At 36.9% G+C, this 25,969-nt stretch overlaps 1 protein-coding gene across 3 annotated transcripts; it reads right to left on the bottom strand.

The window, feature by feature from the left end:
- Nucleotides 1–331: 331 nt before the first annotated feature.
- Nucleotides 332–24,899, bottom strand: LOC136400344 (guanylate-binding protein 1-like). Of its 3 annotated transcripts, none has more exons than XM_066376853.1 (11): nucleotides 24,667–24,899; nucleotides 20,390–20,598; nucleotides 19,481–19,608; nucleotides 18,213–18,322; nucleotides 17,754–17,950; nucleotides 17,210–17,452; nucleotides 7,876–8,156; nucleotides 6,887–7,099; nucleotides 5,732–5,834; nucleotides 5,296–5,477; nucleotides 332–1,290 (listed from the first exon to the last, which is right to left on the bottom strand). In XM_066376853.1, exons 2-11 carry the CDS (start codon nucleotides 20,559–20,561, stop codon nucleotides 1,183–1,185), a joined length of 1,737 nt encoding a protein of 578 aa, XP_066232950.1. In that variant the 5' UTR covers nucleotides 20,562–20,598; nucleotides 24,667–24,899; the 3' UTR covers nucleotides 332–1,182. The 3 variants fall into 3 exon arrangements, with proteins under 3 accessions (XP_066232950.1, XP_066232949.1, XP_066232951.1); XM_066376852.1 differs by lacking the exon at nucleotides 332–1,290 and adding an exon at nucleotides 2,551–3,656; XM_066376854.1 differs by lacking the exons at nucleotides 332–1,290; nucleotides 20,390–20,598 and adding an exon at nucleotides 2,551–3,656.
- Between the last annotated feature and the right edge of the window lie 1,070 nt (nucleotides 24,900–25,969).

The following is a 25,969-nucleotide window of genomic DNA, read 5'->3' on the forward strand; positions in this document are numbered from 1 at the left end:
TGACTAGAAAGAGTAGATAAAGTCTCACCAGATGATTATGAATGTGGGGGTCTAGTTTCAAAAGGCTTTTTGTGGCATTGCTTTTAGACAATTTATTTAATATTCTCAACTTCACAATAATGATAACAATAATAGCTTTAATAATAATAATGGTAACAAATTCTATTAATATTGTTAATTATAATTCATAGTTTTTATGAACAGTAAATACATTATTAAAGTGCTCATAACTGGCACATAATAAATTCTGAATAAATATTAACCAATATTAATAACTCTTGATAATGTTAATTAATAAAAACATTATATTAGGTTCCTATTGCTGCTGTAATTAATTCCTAAAAACAGTTGCTTAAAACAACATAAAGTTAGTTATCTTACTGTTCAGGAGGTCTGATCTCCACAGGGCTAGAATCGAGGTGTTAGCAGAAACACCCCTACCCGGGGCTTGAGGGGAGAGTCTGTTTCCTTGCCTTTTCACTGCATTGAAAACTTAATCAGTTGACCTCACAAAAGAAGCTGCAAAGTTCAGAAAATGTAGTCTAGCTCTTGGTAGCTTCATGAAACTGTCAATGTTCATCTTAGTGTGTCTTTTTCTGGTCATTATGTACCCAATGGGCACCTCATAAGAGAGTCATATTATATTAAAATATTTGGGGATGAGTGGGAGCCAGGAATGCTGGTGGGAAAGAATGTGGACCACTGGTGAAAGCAACATGCACCTCTGTAGCTTCTAAAAGTAGGGAGAAAGCCTTTATATTTTTTCTTTCCTGAAGATATAATAGAAATATTGAACTCAAAATTTTATGTTTTGTAATATGATCTCAGTTAATAGTACCTAGCTTGGAACCTTAGATAAGTTATTTAATTTCACCAAGTCTCAAGTTTGTTCTTTTTTTAATGTGTGTGGTTTTTGTTTGTTTGTTTGTTTGTTTGTTTTTTTACAGAGACAGAAAGAGAGTCAGAGAGAGGGATAGACAGGGATGGACAGACAGGAACGGAGAGATGAGAAGCATCAATCATTAGGTTTTTGTTGCACATTGCAACCCCTTAGTTGTTCATTGATTGCTTTCTCATATGTGCCTTGACCACAGGCCTTCAGCAGACTGATTAACCCCTTGCTTGAGCCAGCGACCTTGGGTCCAAGCTGGTGAGCTTTGCTCAAACCAGATAAGCCCGCACTCAAGCTGGTGACCTCGGGTCTCGAACTTGGGTCCTCAGCTTCCCAATCCAATGCTCTATCCACTGCGCCACCGCCTGGTCAGGCAAGTTTGTTCTTTTTTTAAATCTCTATAAGAGAAGTAACAATGAATTAAATATTTGTTTTGAAGATAGTGCTGTTCTTTTCAACCATGACATTTCTTTGAATATTAAGATACATTTAATGAACTGTACAGTTAGCAAAGGCAATTATAGAGTATTGTTAAGCAAATGCTCAGACAAATGTGCTGTGGTCTTTGGTATGTTCTGAAGTACCATTCAAATCCAGACATACGGCTGAGCATCAGCAAGCCCTATTGATATGGGAAGTTCAGCCTAATAAAAGTGTCCACAGAACTGAAGGAAAGACAGAGATTAAGTTTATTTGTTTTTCTTTTGTAAATAACAATCATATTTTGAGCAATCAAAATGTTTAAGCTCCTAGCCTGACCTGTGGTGGCACAGTGGGTAAAGTGTTGACCTGGAAATGCTGAGGTCACCGGTTCGAAACCCTAGGCTTGCCTGGTCAAGGCACCTATGGGAGTTGATGCTTCCAGCTCCTCCCCCCTTCTCTCTCTCTGTCTCTCTCTCTCCCTCTCTCTCTCCTCTCTAAAAATGAATAAATAAAATTTAAAAAAATTAAAAAAAAAATGTTTAAGCTCCTATAATACAATATAACTAAGAAATTCCTTGTATAAAAAAGTAAGCAATTTAACGAAAACAAAAATAGAGATTTGTGTATTATTTGTATATTTGTAAAGCCTATTTTACTTGAGATAAAAAAAAAACAGACAAAAAAGTAAAAATAATTAATAAAATGTGTTTTGTTTTCAATCTTATTATTTTTTTTTAGCAAGAGAAATACAGAGAGACAGAGAGGAGCAGAGACAGACAAAAAGGAAAAGAAATGAGAAGCGTCAACTTTTAGTTGTGGCACTTTTAGTTGTTCATTGATTGCTTTCTCATATGTGCCTTGACTGGGGGTGTCTTGCTGAAGCCAGAGACCTTGGGCTCAAGCCAGCAACCTTTAGGCTTAAGCCAGTGACCATGGGGTCATGTCTATGATTCCACGCTCAAGCTGGTGACCTCGTGCTCAAACTGGTGAGCTCACATGCAAGCCAGATGAGCCTGTCACACTCAAGTAGACAACCTTGGAGTTTTAACCCTGAATCCTCAGCATCCTAGGTCAACGCTCTATCCACTGTGCCACTGCCTGGTCAGGCTCAATCTTAAAGTAATTCTTAATCTCCTTAAAAAAAATTCAGGAAGCTCCCCACAAACTTCTAAAAATTGAGGAAAATAAAAATACAATGGTAGAGTTATTTAAAATTTTTATGGTTACTTATAAATAAAAATATATACAAACTTATATGTATACAATTTGTCATTTTTTCAGAAAAATCAGTAGGCTTTCATATATGATTGCAAAGAATTAAGATCTTTCAACTTTAGCCTTATAAGCAAGCACAAAATAAAATTAGCCTCATTAGATATTTTGGCACAATATCTAGGATTATGAAGACAAAACACACACTTATGAAGATCATTATACATTGATTGCTTCATGATATAAACTGTCTATTTAAGTTATGCTCTGGAAGAGGGTAGCATAAAGGAAAGGCTTCCTTAGCTTTTGGCCTATGACACAATTTCTATACTAGTAGTTGCGTCCATCTTCTGGAGCACCTCTATTTCATTACAGTGTTATTTGCTTACAGTTTGGATTCTTTCTAAGCAAGCTTTCTACTGACCTTGACCAGTAGTCACATCACTGCCCATAGGCTGGACAGCCTCCACCTAATTGAGAACCATACATTGTCTCCACTGAGAAGTCAGGTCAATTGTCTTACCATTAGTGACCTCCCCCCCCATTGCCATCCAGCAAATGATGATTTGGCAGGAGTGATAGCCATCTGAGCTCAAGACTTTGGCCAAGTCCAATTTGATTTAGCTTATTGTGATTTATTATGCGCTAGGTCTCTCTCAGTGCACCATGAGAAAATTAGAGGGGTGACATTGGGGTAAGAGGAAGTTTCCCCTGAGAGAAACAGCCCAATATCTCCACCAAACGAAGGCAATGATCAAATATCTCTTATTATACAATTAATCTTTTTAAGGAATAACCATCATTTAAACTACTGAAATGCACATTTTATCAATTATGAGCATCATAACTTTAAAACAATACAAAAGTTTGATATAATTACTATAAAATTTATTTAAATGAGAATTGTTCCAAGTTTTATAGTTTCTTTTTTCTTTCTGTCTTCAGAAACTTCTGTCCCCACAAACTTCTAAAAATTTCATGTGAACATGAAAAGATGTTTTGATGTTTAGCTTTACATTATGAAGCAGCCATTATGTTTTGAGTGGACGTTATGCTGTTGCTGCCAGATTAGATTCTGAAGTCTTATCCTTTCAGCTTGGATTCTCTCCTGCTGCTTTGCAGCTTCTTCCTAAAGAGTGATAAATAAAACTACAGAGTTTAACAAAAAGTAACATCCACAACATTGGGGAGGGGAGGATAAGCCCAAATCATTGACTTTCCTTACTTATTTTAAGCCATCAGTAACAAAAGATAGTCCTTAAATTCTCTTTTCTAATTTACCTCTCATTCTTGGTTTCCTGCCTGAGTAATTCTCCCATATCTCTTTCTTAAGCTGCAGAAACATCACCATTACTCAATTTCTGAAGTATTGGAGTCTGAAGAATTGCATCCTGAGCTCTCTTCCCCCATCCTCCATGGGAAGCCTGAGTCACATCTTGACTTCAGTGTTCATTGGTACACAGAAAATGTCAGATCTAGTTCTTTGAGAAAAGGCTAATACAACAACTGGGGGTCAAGGTGACATCCACAATCATGTGAAAAGTCAGAGCCTTAGATAGGGAATTTGTTTCACAGTATGGAGCAGAAGTAGAGGAAAGAGTGAGGAGATCAAGAACCCCAGGTTGACCATGCTGCCCCTCAGTGTAGAGCTCTAATCACAAAACTGTCTTGGAACATCACCTGGAAAACTAGGACCTACAGGTAGACTGGTCATCCTGCGGGAGGGTTGGGGTGCTCTTCATCTCAAAAGGGTGTTCACATAAAAATTTCATACTAAGTTTACAGAAATAAAAGCACTTCAGTTCTTACTCACTACACAGACAGTTTTTGATCACCCACTAGGCTGTGTGATATTGTCCTTTAGTTATCTCTTTGGAACCTAACATTTTTATTTTTTAAAGTTAATTTTAGAAAGAAATGAAGGGAGAGAGAAAAAGAGAGAGAGAGAAATATCAATTTGTTATTCCACTTATTTATGCATTTATTGGTTGACTGTTGTATGTGCCCTGACCGGGGATCAAAACCCACTACCATGGTGCACTGGGATGATACTCTAAACAACTGAGCTAATTAGCCAGGGCATAGAATCTAATGTTTCTAATTAGAAAAATAGAGACACAATGGTTCTGCCTCACAATAAACAGATTTGATGAGAGAATGTGTATTAAGTACCTTGTACAGTATTTGCTAAATAGAAAATACTGCTTATTGAGTGATGATGATGATAAAAGACTGGATGAAACAAACTCTGCAAGTTATAACCCTGTAGAACAAGTGACAATTAAGGCAAAGACAGCGGCACAGATACAGTAATATAAAACTAATTTAACAAGGTAGTAAATAGTCTATGACCAAAGGAAAGAACTGTTTATAACAAATAACATATAAAAGAGGAATTAGTGTGTGTTAGTAATGTTCTTGGATTTTACTTAACAAATTATAGTGCTTATTCTGTGCTCAGCACCAATCTAAATACAAATATTGACTCATTTAATTATTAAATACCTTATCAAATAGGTATTATTACTGTCTCTATTTTCTACAAGTGGAAACTAAGGCATAGAGGGGACTGATAATTTGCCCAAACCATATTTTTAGTAAGATGTGAAGCTGGGATTCTCAACCAGGCTGTCTGACTCCAGAGTCCCTGCCCTGAGCCTTATTATCATGCTGCCTCTCCCTCTTTGTCACTGCTTCATGCTCTTATCAATACAGAGAGGGGATATGCCAATTAAAGTTCTGAGATGAAAGAATGGCTGAATACTTACCTGGAGCTGACGGTCCAAAGCCCTCTGTTGCTCTGCCTGCTGTATGGCTCTCTGCATCTCTATTTGTTTTACTTGTTCCTGATGCTGTCTCTCCCTCAACTCTATCAGTTCCCGGGTCTTCCTTTGATGCTCTTGCAATCTTTGTGCTGCAGCCTTTGCAGCCTCTAATTTCAAACGTGCTTCTGAGAAAGGAGAAAACAAACAAACCTGTTTAGGATTCAAGTGCCCCTTCTTTCTGTTTCCCACTGTTGAAAATTCCTTAGGGCCACTCTTCCTTTACGGCTGATAGTACAATGTCCTACTTTGGATACAGTTTGAGGAGCTAAAAATCATCATTGCGGTTCTTGCTCTAGTCTAATGATCCAGGTAAACCAGGCCAAATTCATTGAAAATGTGTAGAAAGCTCTGTCTTGCATCTTTTCCGTTTTTCTCTCACCTTCCCTCTCCTTTTCCTTCGCGGTGAGAGTCTGGTCTGTCTGTAGAATGGCATCACTCATAGACTGCTTGGACTGTAAATATTTTCGCAGAGCTTCTTCAGCCTAGGAATCCCAAGATTATGCAGTTAGAAGGAGGTAATGCTGATTAAGCACCTTGTAAACCTTTTTATTTCTTTTTCTTCCTAACCTCTTTCCCTCCTGGAAATGCTAAGCCTGCACATGGTGAAACTGTCTGTCAAACCTCTTCTGTTACAGAGGTGGGCCCAACTCTAGACTGGCCAACCAGAGCACCCAAGGCCACTTTGTACAAAGGATTTTGATACAGGTGAGAAAATGATCAATGATGCTGGGGAACTTGCCACTTCCCCCAGACTGAGAGCAAATGATGCACTTAAGCTTGGAGATGGTGGTGTCATGTTTGCAGTCATTCCTGAGAATGAAGCCAATATTGAGGAAACAGAACAGAAGCCTAAGTGGGAGCTGAAAAGAAAAGAAGAAAGGGGAACAATTGATGACTTGGTTTAAATTCCTGAATGTAGTTGAAACTAAACTTAGATGTTTTAAGTAAGCCAATGAATTACCGTTCTTTCCTAAGTTACTTTTAATTTTTGAAATTCTGTCCTAGGTAGCCAAAGAAGTCTGTCTCTATGTTATAACTAATGTTGAAGGTTTGCAATAAATTTCTGGTGAATATGGTGACAATTTATTTAGTCCAAGGGTTGGGAACCTATGGCTCGCAAGCTAGATGTGGCTTTTTTGATGGCTACATCTGGCTCGCAGACAAATCTTTAATTAAAAAAATAATAACATTAAAAATATAAAGCATTCTCATGTATTACAATCCATTCATTTCCAACAGCTCATGCTCATAGTTGCGGGTGGCTGGAGCCAATCATAGCTGTCTTCCAGGACAACACCAAATTTTTATTGGATAATGCATAACGTACATGGGTTGTTGTATGGCTCTCAAGGAATTACATTTTAAAATATGTGGTGTTCATGGCTCTCTCAGCCAAAAAGGTTCCCAACCCCTGGTTTAGTCTAATTTCACAGCTGTCATTAGAATATGAATTCTTTCTTCCTCTGGATTGGATTTTGAAAGAACACCCCTTCTCCAACAATTTCTCACAATAAATATCTGAAACTAGGCATACCTGTATTCCTTTCCTGGGCTCCTGATAGTACTTTGCCTTCAGCACATCTCTCTTCTGAATGAAAAGACAATGCCCCCCTGGCTTTGAAAAAATCCCCTTCTTCACATCTTCTTCTAGAGGAGCAAAAATATTCTGAAGTAAGGCTGAGCAACGATTCTGTGATGCCTCCAAGTTCTGTTTACAAAACTCAGCCTGTTTTGCTTCCAGCAGCATCTTCAAAAGAACAAGACCATGGAAAAGATGTTAGCAACACTTCAGTGTTTCTAAAAATGAATCTCAGAAAGGATCTCTCTATTTTTTTTTCTAGAAAGTAGAAAACTACAAGCAGGAGTATGTCCTTCCCACCAGGCATAGGGAAGTCCCAAGGATGATACTGTGTAGAAAAATGACTAGTTTTGTACTTCAGATCTCCTGAAACCCCTTTCTCTTGATATTTCTGCTTTGATAGATGGGATCTTCAGACTACTGATCTCTAGCCTCATGCCTTAATTTTAAATGCAATGGACTTATTTACAAATATTCCTTTTTTCAGTATTTTCTGGCTCTGAGATTCTCAATAAGGAGGTGAAGTGGAATAATTAGCTAGAATAATATTAAACCCAGAGACATGATCATTTAATAGATCCATCTGTCAATTCTATATGCTTAATTAACATAAAAAGAAAGGTAAATAATACTTTCTGAATGCAATCAAGTAATAAAATTAATTTTAAAAACTTAATCTATGGATATATCATGGTAAGGTCAGTTGTGTGTATGAAATTATCAGAACTTATAGGACCCAGAGTAGTTACATGTTTATTTATTTGTGTACCTATTTGTTTTCCGAATAACAGGGATATCTTGGTCACATATATAATGGTCATTATTTACCATTCTAGTAAGAATTACTTTTCTTTAGTAAGTTTCTATTTTGCATTTCATAGCAATAGTTTTCCCTGTTACATGTAAGCCCCATAAACTAGAGCACTAAATAAATAAATAATTACCCCTAATTCTTTCTGGAATGTTTGGCCCACATCCTTGAAGGAATTCTTCATGAAGACTTCAATGGCCTCTTTCTCAATGGCCCTGTGCAGGTCCAGCAGCTCCTGGAGGGTTTCTGTGGGCAGCTGCACCTTCTGGCCCATGTACTGCTCATAGTGGGCAATAGCCTTTTGTATTGCAACTGAGTTCTTGATTTGGGCTAAGGCCAATACTGAGTTCTCCATGCAGGGTAGATCCCCACGGCTGATGGCATTGACATAGGTTAGCACCAAACTTCCTAGGTCTTTACAGGGGAAAGAGATGCTTTCATTATTTGCAGAGAAGAAAGGTATACCCTGAACAGGGTAGTTCTGAAAATGTTAATTTAACAATGTATTGCCAGAGCTTTTTCAGGATTCTGTGTAGTGTTCAAATGGCCTAAATAAGATTTTTGAAAAACTGTGTGATCAATAAACTAGATCTTTCTTTCTTTGCAGAAAGAACGTGCTCAAAGTCTACTTGATCATCCTCATGCCATCCTTTTTCTATTACAAAATGAAGAAGTAGTTAAAATTATGCATATTCATTTGATTAGACTGCTTGCTTCAGGCCTTTGACCTCCTTTCTTTCTTTCTTTCCCCTTCCTCAGATTTCATTCCCTTCCAAATTTCCTTTTCTCTTCTACTTCAGTATATAAAGCAGGTATGAGTATTAGCTGAAAAGCACAAAGTGAGCAAATTAAATCAAGTCTTCTTTACTCCTTGTTTGAACTTTCCCATTTGTCTTTCTTGTTCTTTGCATACATTTGTTTATACTCACCATTCCTCTAGAGCAGCAATTTTCAAACTTTTTCATCCCATGCTACACATACACTAATTATTGCAGCACACCAAATCTATATATATATTATTGCTGATATGACAAAAAACAGGTATAATTTTGATTCATTCACACATGATGCCTTTTGTTATGTTTAGTGTTGTCATATTTTAAATTTGACAATTTAAAGGGAAAATGTCGAGTGACGTCACGGAAATGGCGCCGTGAGCAGCACGTCTGACAGATCTCCCCAAAATCTCAACAAATTTATCAACTAGAAACAGAAAAATTTATCCTCGGAGCATTCCGGAGTTCCACACACACACTGAAAGTGAAAGGACTGTTGCCGAGGAGGGAGTACGCCTGTGGTGAGTCAACCCACGCATGCAGCTGCCCGCCCACACTCGGGAAGCGGCAGCCGGCGTGCCCTGAGAAACCACGTGCGCGCCCCGTGCCACGGTCCGGAGAGTCCCGGTCACCGACGGGCACTGAGAAACCGCACGTGCGCGCCCCGTGCCGCGGTCCGGAGAGTCCTGGCCGCCGGCGTGCACTGAGAAACCGTGCGCGTGCCCCAAGCCGCGGTCCGGGAGGGGCGCCAAGACTATATTTCCTAGTCAGGAGATTCTCTCCGTGGGTGGGGCACCTCACCCAGCCATTCAAGCTAACAATCAAGCGTTGGGGGAGGGGCGCGCAGGCAGCCTGAAATACTTTCCGGAGAACAGCTGCGGATCCAATCACTGAAATTAGCTTAACTCACGAAATCTGCGCACCCACAGAGCTCTAATTGATAAGATCTCTCCCAGTTCAGCGATCCAAGACAAGAGGCGTGATATTTTTCAGTGCCTTTTGCTAAAGGGGCGGGGGCAACTTCTGATTGACAGAGTCTCCATATTCAGGGATATACCTAACAGGCAGATATTAAGATCTATACAGCAAGCAGCGAATAGTGCATCTTCTTCCCAGCCAAAACAGGCTACAAAGTGTGGAAAGCCTGGGTTGAGTGGTCCAACTGAATGGTAGGCGCTGAACAGTCACCTTGACAACAATTGACTCCCAGCCCCACCTGATTACGCTGGAGGCTCTGACTGCCAGAGCCTTACCCAGAGCCTTGCGCTGAGTGAGGATAGAGTGGGGATTTCCCAGCTCTTTGAGCCTCTTACTCCCCAGACAGAAGCAGTGGCAGCCTCATAGCTGGATCACCAGGCTGCTAATTCAGGAAGGGGAGACTAGGAGAGAGACTCCTGGAAAGCAAACTCTCTCATTGTTGGACTCTGCAAACGCCAACAAGCCTTGACTACCAGCGAGACTAAAGCCAATTATAAGACATTGCCATAGAATCCCATCAACTGCAAATCCCTACCTAAGCGTGACACAGGGGCAGAACTTGGGGTACAGAGTCACCGACCAGGAAGAGGGAGAGAAAAGAAAAAGGAAGAAGTTAACCTCTCAAAATCAAGAAAAATCCACAGCCTTTATATCTTGTTCCACTAATTCTTTGTTGTTGTTGTTGTTTCTTTCTTCTTTCTTATTGCCTTTATTATTATTTGTATTTCCTCCACCTTAGTCCTTTTATTCTCTGCCCATCTTATGCTACCCTTTTCTTGAACTACACTACCCATGAGTGTTACATTTTATTTCTTTTCTTCATCCTTACTCTCCCTTAGGGTTACACTCCAAAACCCTTAACTCTCACTCTCTCCCCTTTTGTTTTTGTTTTTGTTTTTGTTTTCCTTTCCTTTTTTTCTTCCTCTGTTTCTCTGTTTTTGTTATTTTTTCCTTTCTATTCGTTTCTTCTTTTCTCCTTTTACTTTTCCTCCCATTCAATCCTCAATCACGAACAAATTATTTAATTTGGGACTCAAGTTTTTTTGGGTTTTTTTGTTCTTTTTTTTTTCTGCTTTTGTTATTGGTTTTCCTTTATTTGTTTGTTTTTGTGGCATTTTGGGTACTTTTTACATTGCTTTTTAACTCACTAGCATTCCTCCCAACCCAAAGTCTCCACTGTATTTAGACTTTGCTCAACTTATTACAACAGATTTTTACTTATTATTTTTATTTTTTTCTTCTTTAAATATTATTATTTTTTCTCTCCTTTTTTCTGTTTCCCACTTATCCCTCTCATTATATCTCTTAGTCGACCATCACTTAAAAGCAAATCATTTTATGCTTGTCTAAGATTTTCTCCTTTTTTTTTTTTTTTTTTTTTTTTTGCATTTACTAGGTCCCTACTCCCTTTTTTGCCCCTTGAACTCTTCACCCCAAATCAGTCCCTCCGTTATAGGCAGTTTTTGTTCCATTTAGCATAATATAATTCACAGGTCATCACGATATTTCCCTAAAGAGGTGAGAGGAGGGGAAGAGAAGAAAGAAAAAAGGGGGAAATAATAAATTACTACTTTTTTTTTGTGTGGAGTGTTTTCCTTTTTTTTTTTTTCCTTTTTATTCTTTATTAATTCTAATTAACACTATCAACCAGACCACCTTCAGATGCCAATAAGAAAAAGGAAATCGAATATTATGGATACAAAAGATAGAGAGGTAACACAAATAGATGTGGAAAAATCTATGGAGAAAAGATTTAACATATTGGAAGCCTTGGAGCTAAATGACAGAGAATTTAAAATAGAAATCTTAAAAATACTCAGAGATATACAAAAAAACACAGAAAGGCAATTTAGGGAGATCAGAAAACAACTCAACGATCACAAAGAATATATTACCAAGGAAATTGAAACTATAAAAACAAATCAAACAGAAATGTAAAACTCAATTCACGAGCTGAAAAACGAGGTAACAAGCTTAGCTAATAGAACAGCCCAGATAGAAGCTAGGATTAGTGAAATAGAAGACAAGCAACTTGAGGCACAACAGAGAGAAGAAGAAAGAGAATCAAAAATAATAAAAAATGAGAAAGCCCTACAGGAATTGTCTGACTTCATCAGAAAGAATAACATAAGAATAATAGGTATATCAGAGGGAGAAGAGAAAGAAAATGAAATGGAGAATATACTCAAACAAATAATAGATGAGAACTTCCCAAACCTGTGGAAAGAACTAAAGCCTCAAATTCAAGAAGCAAACAGAACACCGAGTTTTCTTAACCCCAAAAATCCCACTCCAAGGCACATCATAATGAAGATGACACAAACCAATGACAAAGAAAAAATTCTCAAGGCAGCCAGGGAAAAGAAGAATACAACATATAAAGGAAGACCTATTAGATTATCATCAGATTTCTCAGCAGAAACTCTACAAGCTAGAAGAGAGTGGACCCCAATATTTAAAGCCCTGAAAGAGAGGAACTTTCAGCCAAGAATACTATACCCATCAAAGCTATCCTTCAAGTACGAAGGAGATATAAAAACATTCACAAATACAGAAAAGATGAGAGAATTTATCATAAGAAAGCCCCCACTCCAGGAAATACTAAAGGGGGTTTTCCAACCAGATTCAAAGAACAAAAGAAAACAAAACCACAAGTAACAGCTCCACCAAGAAAACAATAAAACCAAACTTAAACTGTGACAACAAAAGAAAAAAAAGGGGAGAAAAGATGAAGATTAACAGTAGCAAAGGACGATGAAGCGCATAAATACTCATAAGAAAGGGTACTACAATGAATATGGTAGGTACTCTTTTCATTACTTAATAGTAAGCACCCTTGAAAAAAACACCACAAAACACTTGACTTAAAAAAGGTAGCAACAGAGGAAAGAAGTATGGAATAAAAAACAAACAAAAACAAATGATAGAAAAACAAAAGAGAAGAATCAAACAAGATACAAAACTAACAGAAAGCAATTTATAAAATGGCAATAGGGAACCCACAAGTGTCAATAATTACACTAAATGTAAATGGATTAAACTTACCAATAAAAAGAGAGAGTAGCAGAATGGATTAAAAAAGAAAATCCAACTGTATGCTGCCTACAAGAAACTCATCTAAGCAACAAGGATAAAAACAAATTCAAAGTGAAAGTCTGGAAAACAATACTCCAAGAAAACAACACCCAAAAAAAAGCAGGTGTAGCAATACTCATATCTGATAATGCTGACTACAAGACAGAAAAAGTACTCAGAGACAAAAATGGTCATTTCATAATGATTAAGGGGACACTGAATCAAGAAGACATAACAATCCTTAATATATATGCACCAAACCAAGGAGCACCAAAATATATAAGACAGCTACTTATTGACCTTAAAACAAAAACTGACAAAAATACAATCATACCTGGAGACCTCAATACACTGCTGACGGTTCTAGATCGGTCATCCAAACAGAGAATCAATAAAGATATAGTGGCCTTAAACGAAATACTAGAACACCTGGATATGATAGACATCTACAGGACACTTCATCCCAAAGTGACAGAGTATACATTTTTCTCTAGTGTACATGGAACATTCTCAAGAATTGACCATATGTTGGGCCACAAAGATAATATCAGCAAATTTAGAAAAATTGAAATTGTACCAAGCATATTCTCTGATCATAAAGCCTTGAAACTAGAGTTCAACTGTAAAAAAGAGGGGGAAAAACCCACAAAATTGTGGAAACTAAACAACATACTTCTAAAAAATGAATGGGTCAAAGAAGAAATAAGCGCAGAGATCAAAAGATATATACAGACAAATGGAAATGAAAATACAACATATCAGAATCTCTGGGATGCAGCAAAAGCAGTAATAAGAGGAAAGTTCATATCACTGCAGGCGTATATGAACAAACAAGAGAGAGCTGAAGTAAACCACTTAACTTCACACCTTAAGGAACTAGAAAAAGAAGAACAAAGACAACCCAAAACCAGCTGAAGAAAGGAGATAATAATAATCAGAGCAGAAATAAACGAAATAGAGAACAGAAAAACTATAGAAAAAATCAATAAAACAAGGAGCTGGTTCTTTGAAAAGATCAACAAAATCGACAAACCCTTGGCAAGACTCACCAAGGAAAAAAGACACAGGACTAAAATAAATAAAATCCAAAATGAAAGAGGAGAGATCACCACAGACATCATAGATATACAAAGAATTATTGTAGAATACTATGAAAAACTATATGCCACCAAATACAACAATCTAGAAGAAATGGATAAATTCCTAGAACAATACAACCTTCCTAAACTGAGTCATGAAGAAGCAGAAAGTCTAAACAGACCAATCAGCAGGGAGGAAATAGAAAAAACTATTAAAAACCTCCCCAAAAATAAAAGTCCAGGCCCAGACGGTTATACTAGTGAATTCTATCAAACATTCAAAGAAGACTTGGTTCCTATTCTACTCAAAGTCTTCCAAAAAATTGAAGAAGAAGCAATACTTCCAAACACATTTTATGAGGCCAACATAACCCTCATACCAAAACCTGGCAAGGATGGCACAAAGAAAGAAAACTACAGACCAATATCTCTAATGAATACAGATGCTAAAATACTAAACAAAATACTGGCAAACCGAATACAACAACATATTAAAAAAATAATACATCATGATCAAGTGAGATTCATCCCAGAATCTCAAGGATGGTTCAACATACGTAAAACGGTTAATGTAATACACTATATCAACAAAACAAAGAACAAAAACCACATGATCTTATCAATAGACGCAGAAAAGGCTTTTGATAAAATACAACACAATTTTATGTTTAAGACTCTCAACAAAATGGGTATAGAAGGAAAATATCTCAACATGATAAAGGCCATATATGATAAACCATCAGCCAACATCATATTAAATGGCGTAAAACTGAGGACTTTCCACCTTAAATCAGGAACACGACAGAGTTGTCCAGTCTCTCCACTCTTATTTAATGTGGTACTAGAAGTTCTGGCCAGAGCAATCAGACAAGACAAAGAAATAAAAGGCATCCATATCGGAAAAGAAGAAGTAAAGGTATCACTTTTTGCTGATGATATGATCCTATACATCGAAAACCCAAAGGACTCCACAAAAAGATTACTAGAAACAATAAACCAATACAGTAAGGTCGCAGGATACAAAATTAACATAAAAAAGTCCATAGCCTTTCTATATGCCAACAATGAAATATTAGAAAACGAACTCAAAAAAATAATCCCCTTCACGATTGCAACAAAAAAAAATAAAATACCTAGGAATAAACATAACAAAGAATGTAAAGGACCTATATAAAGGAAACTACAAGGCATTGCTAAGAGAAATAGAAAAAGACACAATGAGATGGAAAAATATTCCTGGTTCTTGGATAGGAAGAATAAATATAATTAAAATGGCCATATCACCCAAAGTAATATATAAATTTAATGCAATTCCCATCAAAATTCCTATGACATTTTTTAAAGAAATGGAACAAAAAATCACCAGATTTATATGGAACTATAAAAACCCCTGAATAGCCAAAGCAATCCTAAGGAAAAAGAATGAAGCTGGGGGCATTACAATACCTGACTTTAGACTATATTATAGGGTCACAATAATCAAAACAGCATGGTATTGCAGAAAAATAGACACTCAGACCAATGGAACAGAATAGAAAGCCAGAAATAAAACCATATATATATGGTCAAATAATCTTTGATAAAGGGGCCAACGACACAAAATGGAGAAAAGAAAGCCTCTTCAACAAATGGTGTTGGGAAAACTGGAAAGCCACATGCAAAAGAATGAAACTCGACTACAGCCTGTCCCTGTGTACTAAAATTAATTCAAAATGGATCAAAGACCTAAATATAAGATCTGAAACAATAAAGTACATAGAAGAAGACATAGGTACTAAACTCATGGACCTGGGTTTTAAAGAACATTTTATGAACTTGACTCCAATGGCAAGAGAAGTGAAGGCAAAGATAAATGAATGGGACTACATCAGAATAAAAAGTTTTTGCTCAGCAAGAGAAACTGATATCAAAATAAACAGACAGCCAACTAAATGGGAACTGATATTTTCAAACAACAGCTCAGATAAGGGCCTAATATCCAAAATTTACAAAGAACTCATAAAACTCAACAACAAACAAACAAACAATCCAATAAAAAAATGGGAAGAGGACATGAACAGACACTTCTCCCAGGAAGAAATACAAATGGCCAACAGATATATGAAAAGATGCTCAGCTTCATTAGTTATTAGAGAAATGCAAATCAAAACTACAATGAGATACCACCTCACCCCTGTTAGATTAGCTATGATCAACAAGACGGGTAATAGCAAATGTTGGAGAGGCTGTGGAGAAAAAGGAACCCTCATACACTGTTGGTGGGAATGTAAAGTAGTACAACCATTATGGAGGAAAGTATGGTGGTTCCTCAAAAAACTGCAAATAGAACTACCTTATGACCCAGCAATCCCTCTACTGGGTATATACCCCCAAAACCTCAGAATCATTGATACGTAAAGACACATGTAGCCCCATGTTCATTGCAGCATTGTTCACAGTGGCCAAGACATGGAAACAACCAAAAAGCCCTTCAATAGAAGATTGGATAAAGAAGATGTGGCACATATACACTATGGAATACTACTCAGCCATAAGAAATGATGACATCAGATCATTTACAGCAAAATGGTGGGATCTTGATAACATTATACGGAGTGAAATAAGTAAATCAGAAAAAAACAAAAACTACATGATTCCATACATTGGTGGGACATAAAAATGAGACTAAGAGACATGGACAAGAGAGCGGTGGTTACCAGGGGTGGGGGGAGGGAGGACGCAGGAGGGAGGAAGGGAGAGAGTTAGGGGGAGGAGGAGGGGCACAGAGAAAACTAGATAGAGGGTGACGGAGGACAATCTGACTCTGGGTGAGGGGTATGCAACATAATTTAATGACAAGATAACCTAGAGATGTTTTCTTTGAATATATGTACCCTGAATTATTAATGTCATCCCATTAACAACAATAAAAATTTATAAAAAAAATAAATAAATAAAGGGAAAATGTCAATGTCCTTAAATAGTCAGGTATTGCATGCTTTAAAAATTCTTGAGGCACACTGGATTGCCACAGCACACTGGTTGAAGATTGCTGCTTTAGAGTATGGCAGTAATATACACAGTTCTGAGACATAGAATCTCTAAAATATTGGACCAAGATGCTTGTTTAGATTTCCTTTAGGGCTCTAGACAACTTGGGTCTCTGTTTGTTTAGTGTTTGTATCAGGTAAGTTTCATTTTTTACAGAGAAAGTATATGTTCCCATCTTGTGCTTTTCAAAGGCTGTGACACATACTAAGTACCCACTATATTCATGAAACAAATGTTGCCAACTCATGTGGATTAGTCTAGTCCAAGTCTGGGCCATTTAGGAGTAGAATTTCTTAATTTAATCTTTTCTTCACATTATATTCTCAATTTATACTATTTTAGAGGCATTCCGAAAAAATTACTAGAAATGTTTTTGGTACCTAGTGGAACTAAATAAATGTGTTTTACAGAGTTTTCTTGGTAGTATCTGACTATGCATTTTCAACATTGACAGGGAATGAAAAAACTTTTAAAAACTGCCCCCTTTTATAATGTTAAGTTGAAGGAAATCCTTCCAAACAGTACTCACGAGGTCCATCGATTTTGATGTCTCCTGAAAGAGTTTTAGTCTTGGAATGCTGAAAAATGTAGGAACAGAAATCTGCCACTTGTTGCACAAAATCAGGATCCAGTTCATTGTTATTCAGTTTCTCCAGCTGGGCAAGCTTCTTCCGGTGAGCAGGTGAGTCAAAGATAAAACATTTCTTTGCTGGGAAGAATTTCTGTATACAACAACGGGGCAAATTGAAATTCTGAGTACTTTGATCAGTCTCTGGGGAAGGAAAAATAGGATTTATTTAGTATAGGTTTAACATTTATTTTCATCTATTTCCCATGAATATATCTGCCTTTCACCTGATGTTATTTTTTGACACAAATCCATAAACCTTAACCAAAAATTAATACAATTTCATATTGAATCTATTAGTTCACTTTAAATTAGTAGTGTCAGTTATTTACTTAGTGGCTTAGCCATGAGAATAAATATAAGAAACTATAAATGTAACCACCTATACCCAGAGATATTCTTGTATTACTTTTCTCTCTCTTTCCAAAACTGAAGTCCCTGTTACCTTCCTTCAGCTTCAGTGAATTTTCCAGGTATTCATCTGCTGTGATTTCTTGACCATCTGTTTCCAGGGATAGGTAGAAATCTCTCAGAGTCCATACTAAATTTGGAAAGAAGCTCACACAGTCAGCTGTATCTTCAACCCCATCAGTATCAGGTGAGGCTACTCTCCAGAGCAGATTTGATAGTTCTGTTACATAACTGAGATACAGTTAAGCAAAACTGGTGGAAATAAGACTGCAGCTAAGCGCATATTGAATTCCATACACCCGTATACAATATGTTTTCTTTGTGTTGTAAGTAATTTCTCATTTCATCAGTAAATATAAGGGCTCTTTTTCTTGTACCTTTAACGTTTATGATTTTTTTTGTGTGTGTATTTGATTCAAAGACTCATAAACATAACTGGTGGACAGAAAAGTTCTCTCTGGTTTTGGTGCTATCTTAGATCATAAAAGGATACTGCAATAGGTCAATAGCCCTCTGGTCAATTTTGTTCATGGTATTGTAAACAAAGGTACTACTCAGTAGTATTGCCAGTGCGAAGATCTGAGTATCATTGTTCTTGTCACCCTAGAAGTCAGAACAAATTTAAGTCATGTCTCATGGCATTCTGAAATGTGCAATTATTAAAAATAAGCTCCTGACCTATGATGTTAAATAAGACAAACAAAAATAATTGTGAGCAACATATAAATTTGAATAGAATAGTTCTGTCATTAGCATTGATAATTTTATATGGAAACATACTGTTAACTCAGCAGTCCCCCTTATAACTAGTTAGGTATCTGCAAAATTTGGGGGTTAACCATAGTACTTAAAATGAATATTTTCAATTAAGTAAAACAAAGTTGGCCTATATACATAACATAGATATATATTTTATTGAGTTATATACACAATACAGCTCACATTATTTTATCTAGTACTCAAAATAGTGCTGTGAGGTAGATTTATAACTATTTCCCTGTTACAGATAAGGAAACTAAAGCACAAATTGAGGATAACCATATTGAATTCATGGTAAATGAAAAGCAAAACAATATCTAAACAAGGGAAGTTCAAGCGAAAGATCCAGTTTTGTGTTACAGCCAGCTTACACCAGCCCACTGGAGCTGATTGTGTACATCAATTCCAACCCCTGAGTTCAGTGGCTATGCTTTGAGGACTTAGAACCAGATATGATGGAAATCATTAGAAAATTGTCAAGTGCTACCAGTGAAGGTTTCCCTGCTTCCTAACCCTTAGTAGGCTGCTTCCCTAGCCCTAGTATTACCAGCATAGAGTTGGAAAAGCTCATGTGTATTCAAATGGTAAGATGGATAAGACCAAAGGAAAAAAAGTTTATGGAGACTTACTCTTGTTTGTCAAAGTCAGATTGTTACAAGTGCCAGAAGTCTGATTTGAACTCAAGTTCCTCTGACCCAGGGCCCAGTACTAATCACTATTCTCTGCAGGGTCAGACTTATGGCAGTGATTTAATGTGCACCATCTTTCAGCATTTTAGTTAACTGCCTAGCTCCACATTAATATAGTCCCCCCCATCATGACCATCATGACTTTGGCTTATATAAATATTTTTCTCACTTTAGGTTTTCAAACTTTGACTATTGAATATAGAAAAGGGGTAAAAAAGATATGCTCTGATCAAACGGAAGTACAAAGATAATCTCTGTGTAAAGAATATTCACAGATGAGAAGGCTAAACAAAAAGGAATCCTCACTCCTTACCTTCTCTACATCCCCCAGGCCCTCGGTGTCAAGCAGAACGAGGGTGTGTTTTGGCTTCTCAGGATGAGGCACACACCACATCCAGATTCCCTTGGTGTGAGACTGCACCGTGGATCCAACAGAGAACCCTGCAGGGGGAGTGGAGAGGTTGTAATAGATGATGGGATCTGGAAATTGGAGACTTTTTGAAAAACTGAGGTAGGGTTTAAGGAAAGCAAGATGGAGAGTTGGAAAACAGTATAACCAGTGTTGATCTGTACTACAATGCAGAGATGGGAAAATAAAAATACCAAGTACCACTGGTTGGAAACTTAAGGATTTATTTACAATAATATTTTGCTACTAAAATTTTAATAGTTTATAATTACATATATAAAAGTTATTTTATTGATGTTTTATTCCTTATAATTGGCAAATATGCTGCCCACAAAATTTAGGGGATATTTCAAAATGAATATGAAGCCATAAAAAAAGAAGGATTTGATTTTGTTTTTATTAAACAAGAACATCAGAAAAGCAAATAACAAGTCAAAGGAAGTTGTTTGATTATGCAAATGAGATACAAAATGAACTTTTATTTCATTGGTGAAAATGCAGTATACAAAAGGCTGAAAGTACTGGAGTCTCTGCATGTTCCTTGATCCCCTAAATTTTGTGAGCTGTGTGTTTTGCTCTTTTCCAAGGAGATAGCAAGCTAAACAAAACAAAGCAAAACAACAACAAAAAAAGGTGGTATGTCAGGAACACATATGTCTTTTATCTCCCAGAAGATAATTAACCAGCTGTGGCCCAAACACTACTTTCAATATTCCTCTCATCCCTAACTTTCTCTCTTCACATCACCATACTCAATGCTGGGAGTGTCGGTGGACACAAGGGACTCAGCAGAGCTTTGCTGGTGTCACTCACCCTCCTTCTTCCCAGCCAGCTTGTTCATCAGGTAGGATTTGCCCGTGCGGTAGAGACCCACGATAGCCACCACGACAAGAGGCTCTGTGATGGCAGACAGGATCTTCAGAGCTTCCTGATTAACCACCAGTTGCCCTTCAGTGTTCTCAATGAGGCACACTGGGGCTGCCATGTGGCTCTCTGAGGCCTTGTCCAGGGTGTCACCTTATCTGCAAGTGAGGAGATGGGATAGACTAGGACTTACAGTTTTTAAGCAGAAAAGGTCATTTTGCTTCCTGAACTTGGGGTCATACTACTCCCCAGCATGGCCTATATTTCTGAAGAAAATGTTTAAAAAAAAAAAAAGACAGCAAAGCAGGTCAGGAGTCTACTCTAGGCTGCTCCACTGGCTCTTATATATTTGATGGGATTATGAGAAAGCATTTTCTGAATCTAATCATTGCTAGTTTGAATGTTTGAATCTGACTTTCTCCGTATCTTTTGACTCGCTTATGTTTCTTAGTTCTTACTTCTCTGAATCCTCACATTGAATCTTTATGACCACTATTTGTTGTATTGCACTTCTTGCTCTTACCCCATCTAAACTTGCTCTTCCCTGATTTAGGGCTATGTCCAGTCAAAGTGCATTATACTAAATCATGGCAGGTCATTATATAGCACTGATGAACAAATTGTAGTAGCTGTTACAAATAATTTCTTATATAGATATTGGTGTGCCTTTTCCAGTCAAAACTTTTAATGCATGATTATTTTATGAATTAGAAAATGAGTGAAAATACTTTTTACTTATGTTCTTTTTTAATTGACTTCATCTAGGTGACATTGATTAATAACATTATATAGGTTTCAGGTGTACCATCCCATAATATCTCATCTGTACACTGCACCCGCTTTCACCACCCCAAGTCAAGCCTCCTTCCATCACCATTTATCCCCCCTTTTTCCTTTTCTACCAGTCCATGCCCTTATCCTTCCCACAATCACCACACTGTTGTCAGTCAGTGTCTATGATCTTTTTTCTTTGCTGAATCCCTTTACCTTTTATGTCCAGTCCTCCATGTCCTTCCCCTCTGAGAGCTGTCAGTCTGTTCTCTGTATTTATTTGTCTGTTTCTGTTTTGTTTGTTAGTTCATTTTGTTTATTAGATTCTACATATGAGTTAAATTATATTATATTTGTCTTTCTCTGACTGACGTATTTCACTTAGCATAATGCTCTCCAGGTCCATTCATGCTGTCACAAAAGGTTGGATTTCCTTCCTTCTTATGGCCCCATAGCAATCTGTTGTGTAAATGTACAACAGCTGTTTTATCCACTATCACTGACAGACACTTGGTCTTGATCCCATGTCTTGGCTATTGTAAACAATGCTGTAATTAACATAGGGGTGCATATAGCTTTTGAAATAGTGTTTTGGTTTTCTTTGAATATATTCCCAGGAAAGGAATTGCTGGGTCATAAGGCAGTTCCATTTTTAATTTTTTAAGGTAACTCCATACTGCTTTCCACAGTGGCTGCACCAGTCTGCATTCCCAACAGCAGAGCACTAGGTTCCCTTATCTCTACATCCTCTCCAACACTTGTTGCTTGTGGATTTATTGATGACAGTCATTCTGACAGGTGTGGGGGTGAAATATTCATGTAGTTTTAATTTGCATTTCTCTGCTCATTAGTAATGTGAAACATCTTTTTATATATTTATTGGCCAAATTTTAAGGAACTTGTAAGCTCAACACCAAAAAATATAAGCAATCCAAATAAAAAATGAACAAAGGAACTGAAGAGAAACCTCTACAAAAAGAACATACACATGCCCAATAGACCTGTGCATGAAAATACTTTTTAAAAATAATACTTAACCATTTATTTTGTTACTTCTAGGCATCAATTCCTATAACCTGAAATGTCCCCAATAAAACATTTTAAACTACCTAAGATTTAAGCAATTCCATGTTCTTTTGTCTTGCCTTATCATAAAGAACAAATTTCTTTCATTTCACAAGTGATTATTAACTGCAGAAACTAAAAAGTCACCATATGCCTGGCTTTTTCTTTCACTGAAATCTTACAATAAAGAGGTCAGAGTTTCCTTACTACTTGACTGTAAAAACAGCTTTTTAAAAATTACAAAGACCCATTCTCCCAGTTCTCTCATAGCCAGTGCCCTGGGGATCCTACAGGTAAAGGTAAACAGAAAAACTGCTTGGGAGCAGAGAATAGGTGTCCATTGCAAAGGCATAGCACTAGGGCAAGGGGATTAGAAAATGCCCAGTCCAACCTAGGTCCAGAAAGAGTGGATTCCACATGATGTTTACAGATTCAAATACAAATTTTTTTTGTTCTAACTCAGCACTAGTGCAATATTAACAATTTATGTGGTAGAGTTCTGGTTGTCTGATTTGTGTATAGCAAGGGTTATAAGTATATTGAGATTTAAAAGATATGGGGACCTGGTAGTAATTATCTACAACAATTAGTTAGAACAGCAGAAGATACATGATTTAAATCTTTTGCAGATAATGAGGGCTGACAAGCCCTTGTTCTTTGGGATATTGTCACTAATGGGAAAGATTACAAATCTGCCTGAATTCTCAGGCCTCCCAATGAATGGTATCAGAGCCGTGTATCTATATTAATAAAAGTATTTTATAGATTTCCCCCAAATATTATCTAAGTAACATTTTTAATGCTTTTAGGAGAGCCTATATCCAAAATCATTGTAAACAAAATGTGTTCAAGCCCCATATCAAGTTCCATACTTTATTGTGCTTTGTCACTCATAATTCAGCCTGTGATGTGTACTCTGAGATGCATGTGCCCTAACACCGTTAGAGCCTCTTAGTCATTTGTAAATAAAGACAATAGAAGAATTCATGTCTCTCTCACTCTCTCTCACATACATACACACAAATACTTAATTCTGGCTTTAAAGTAAGGCAGACCTGATTTCCAATCCTAGATAGCAACTTGCTATCAGTTTATCATTACATTTCACTCAAAACTTTAAGCCTGTTTTCAAAAAATGGGAGTAAATAAATTAATGTCTATTTATAGCAGTAGAACCACTAACTTAAGAGAACGAGGGAGAGGGCTATAGTAATAAAAAAAAAAGTATAAAGCAAGAAAATACCAAGAAATATTTTTTAAAAAGGTTCAGAAACGCTAGTGATGGGATTTCTTGAAAAAGTATCTTAATTTTAAGCCATACTGTTTTAGTTGGATCTTGTGCTATTTTTATTATTGTAGTTTGCTTTTGCTTTCATTTGTATTGTTCTCAGTTTGAATTTAGAGGAAGAGAAATAGGCTCTTATCAAGGAGACAAATGGGATCATACAGAAGGAGAGACATGAAGCTTGTGCAGTGATAAGAAATTTAAAGCAGAAGAGAATTCCAAGAAGTAAACAAAATGAAAGACTACTTAGAGGAGAAAAGCTGGGCAACTGTTGAATCAAGTGATAGTAATAGTAGAGGCAGTAGTAGCAACAGAACCAACATAAAAAGCCTTAAAGAATGAGTGGGTTCCAAGGAACCCACTAGTCGATTCATGCTGTTTCTAAAGGAAATCCACTTTCAAACGAAGTCCAAGACTATGATGACTAAAAGCTGATTTCTTGAAAGCTCTTTATTATTCACTTTGGGTTTTAACTCTTTTTGGCCTTCAGAGTAACCAAGTTATTTGCATTGCATCTCATGCATTGCACTTTCTCATGAAAATAATAGTAATAGGTTTGAATTTTCAGGATAAAGTTTGAAATAATTTATTAGGTTTTATCAAAGATAAAGGTAACTAAAGTGGTAATTATGATTCCCCAAAATCATAAATTGGCAAAGGAAGAAAAAGAGTCTTAAGACATTTCAAACTCAGTTTCTACACATGCTTGTGTCTAATTTAGCAGTAAGCAAACGTGGCTGGCACTTAATGAATTCTGCCCCCTGTCTGACCACACCGCAATTTAGTTTTTCATTAAGTCTGATCATCCACATCAAGCTCAGCTGCCTCCTGTTCTAGACAGAGGGTTTTCTTTTTTTCTTTTTTCTATTTAAGACATTTTTATTTATTTTAGGAGAGAGAGAGAGAGAGAGAGAGAGAAGGGAGGAGAAGCAGGAAGCATCAACTCCCATATGTGCTTTGACCAGGGAAGCCCAGGGTTTTAAACCAGTGACCTCAGTGTCCCAGGTTGACGCTTTATCCACTGCACCACCACAGGTAAAGCAATAGAGTGTTTTTAAACAATCTGACATTTGCAAATCTTTCCCCATGCTGATCCCAGTCTTACCTTAACTGTAAAATCAGAAGCAGAAATCTCTTAGAGCTGGAGCTGGTAACAAAGCAGCTTGGATGAGAACTCTGTCCCTTACTTTAGCTGTGTTGGTTTCTGATAAACTTCTTTCCCTTCAAATCCTGAGGTTTCTTTACACACTTCACCTCCCCACACACTCAGAGAGCAGAGGATCAGAATATGAAATACAAACCAAAAATTGAAGGGATTTTAAAGTTTCACTACAGGAAACTGAAAGCAATAAGGCAAGCTTAATGACTAGGCAAAGAAAATTTCCATAATGCTGCCTTATTTCTTAGAAATTGCATAATGTTAGTGAAAGATAGTTTCATTTTTACTTTTCATTTCAAACTGTCCTCAGGGCTGAAAATAATCCATAATAACACCACAGTTACAATAACTATAACCCCAAAGTTTTAATTATGTAAATATACATTGACAAAGAAGGCAAGAGTATACAATGAAGCAAAGAGAGTCTCTTTAATAAACAGTGTTGGGAAAATTGGGTAGGTACATGCAAAAAAATAAAACTAGACCACCAACTTACACCATGCACAAAAACAAATTTAAAATGGATCAAAGACTTAAATTTAAGTCACAACAGCATAACAATCTTGGAGGAAAACAGGCAGTATATTCTCAGATATCTCTTGTAGCAACATTTTTGCTGATATGTCTCTGCAGGCAAGTGGACAAAATAAACAAATATGAATATCTCAAACTAAAAAGCTTTTGAACAGCAAAAGATGCCATTAATGATATAAAAGGACAACCCACTCAATGGGAGAACAGATTTGCTGATAAGTCTGATAATGGGTTAATAACCAAAACTTATGAAGAACTTACAAAACTCAACACCAGAAAGGTACACAATCCAATTAGAAAATGGACAAAAAAACTGAATAGACACTTCTCCTAACAGGACTTACAGATGGCAAATAGGCATATGAAAAAATGCTCAATGTCACTAATCATTAGAGAAATGCTAATTAGAACCATGATGAGATATCACTTCTCTCCTGCCAGAATGGCGCTCATTAACAAATCAACACAACAAGTGCTAGCTAAGGTGGGAGAAAAGAGAACCCTCCTGCACTGCTGGTAGGAATTCAGACTCCATGCAGCCGCTATGGAAAACAGTATGATGTTTCCTCAAGAAATTAAAAATGGAACTGCCTTGTGATCTAGCCATCCCACTTCTATTAATATATCCTAAAAATCCCAAAACACCAATTCAAAAGAAGATATGCACTCCCACATCATTGAAACATTGTTTACAATAACCAAGATTTGGAAACAG

Source organism: Saccopteryx leptura, chromosome 3, assembly GCF_036850995.1.
Source record: "Saccopteryx leptura isolate mSacLep1 chromosome 3, mSacLep1_pri_phased_curated, whole genome shotgun sequence".
Taxonomy (NCBI): Eukaryota; Metazoa; Chordata; class Mammalia; order Chiroptera; family Emballonuridae; genus Saccopteryx; species Saccopteryx leptura.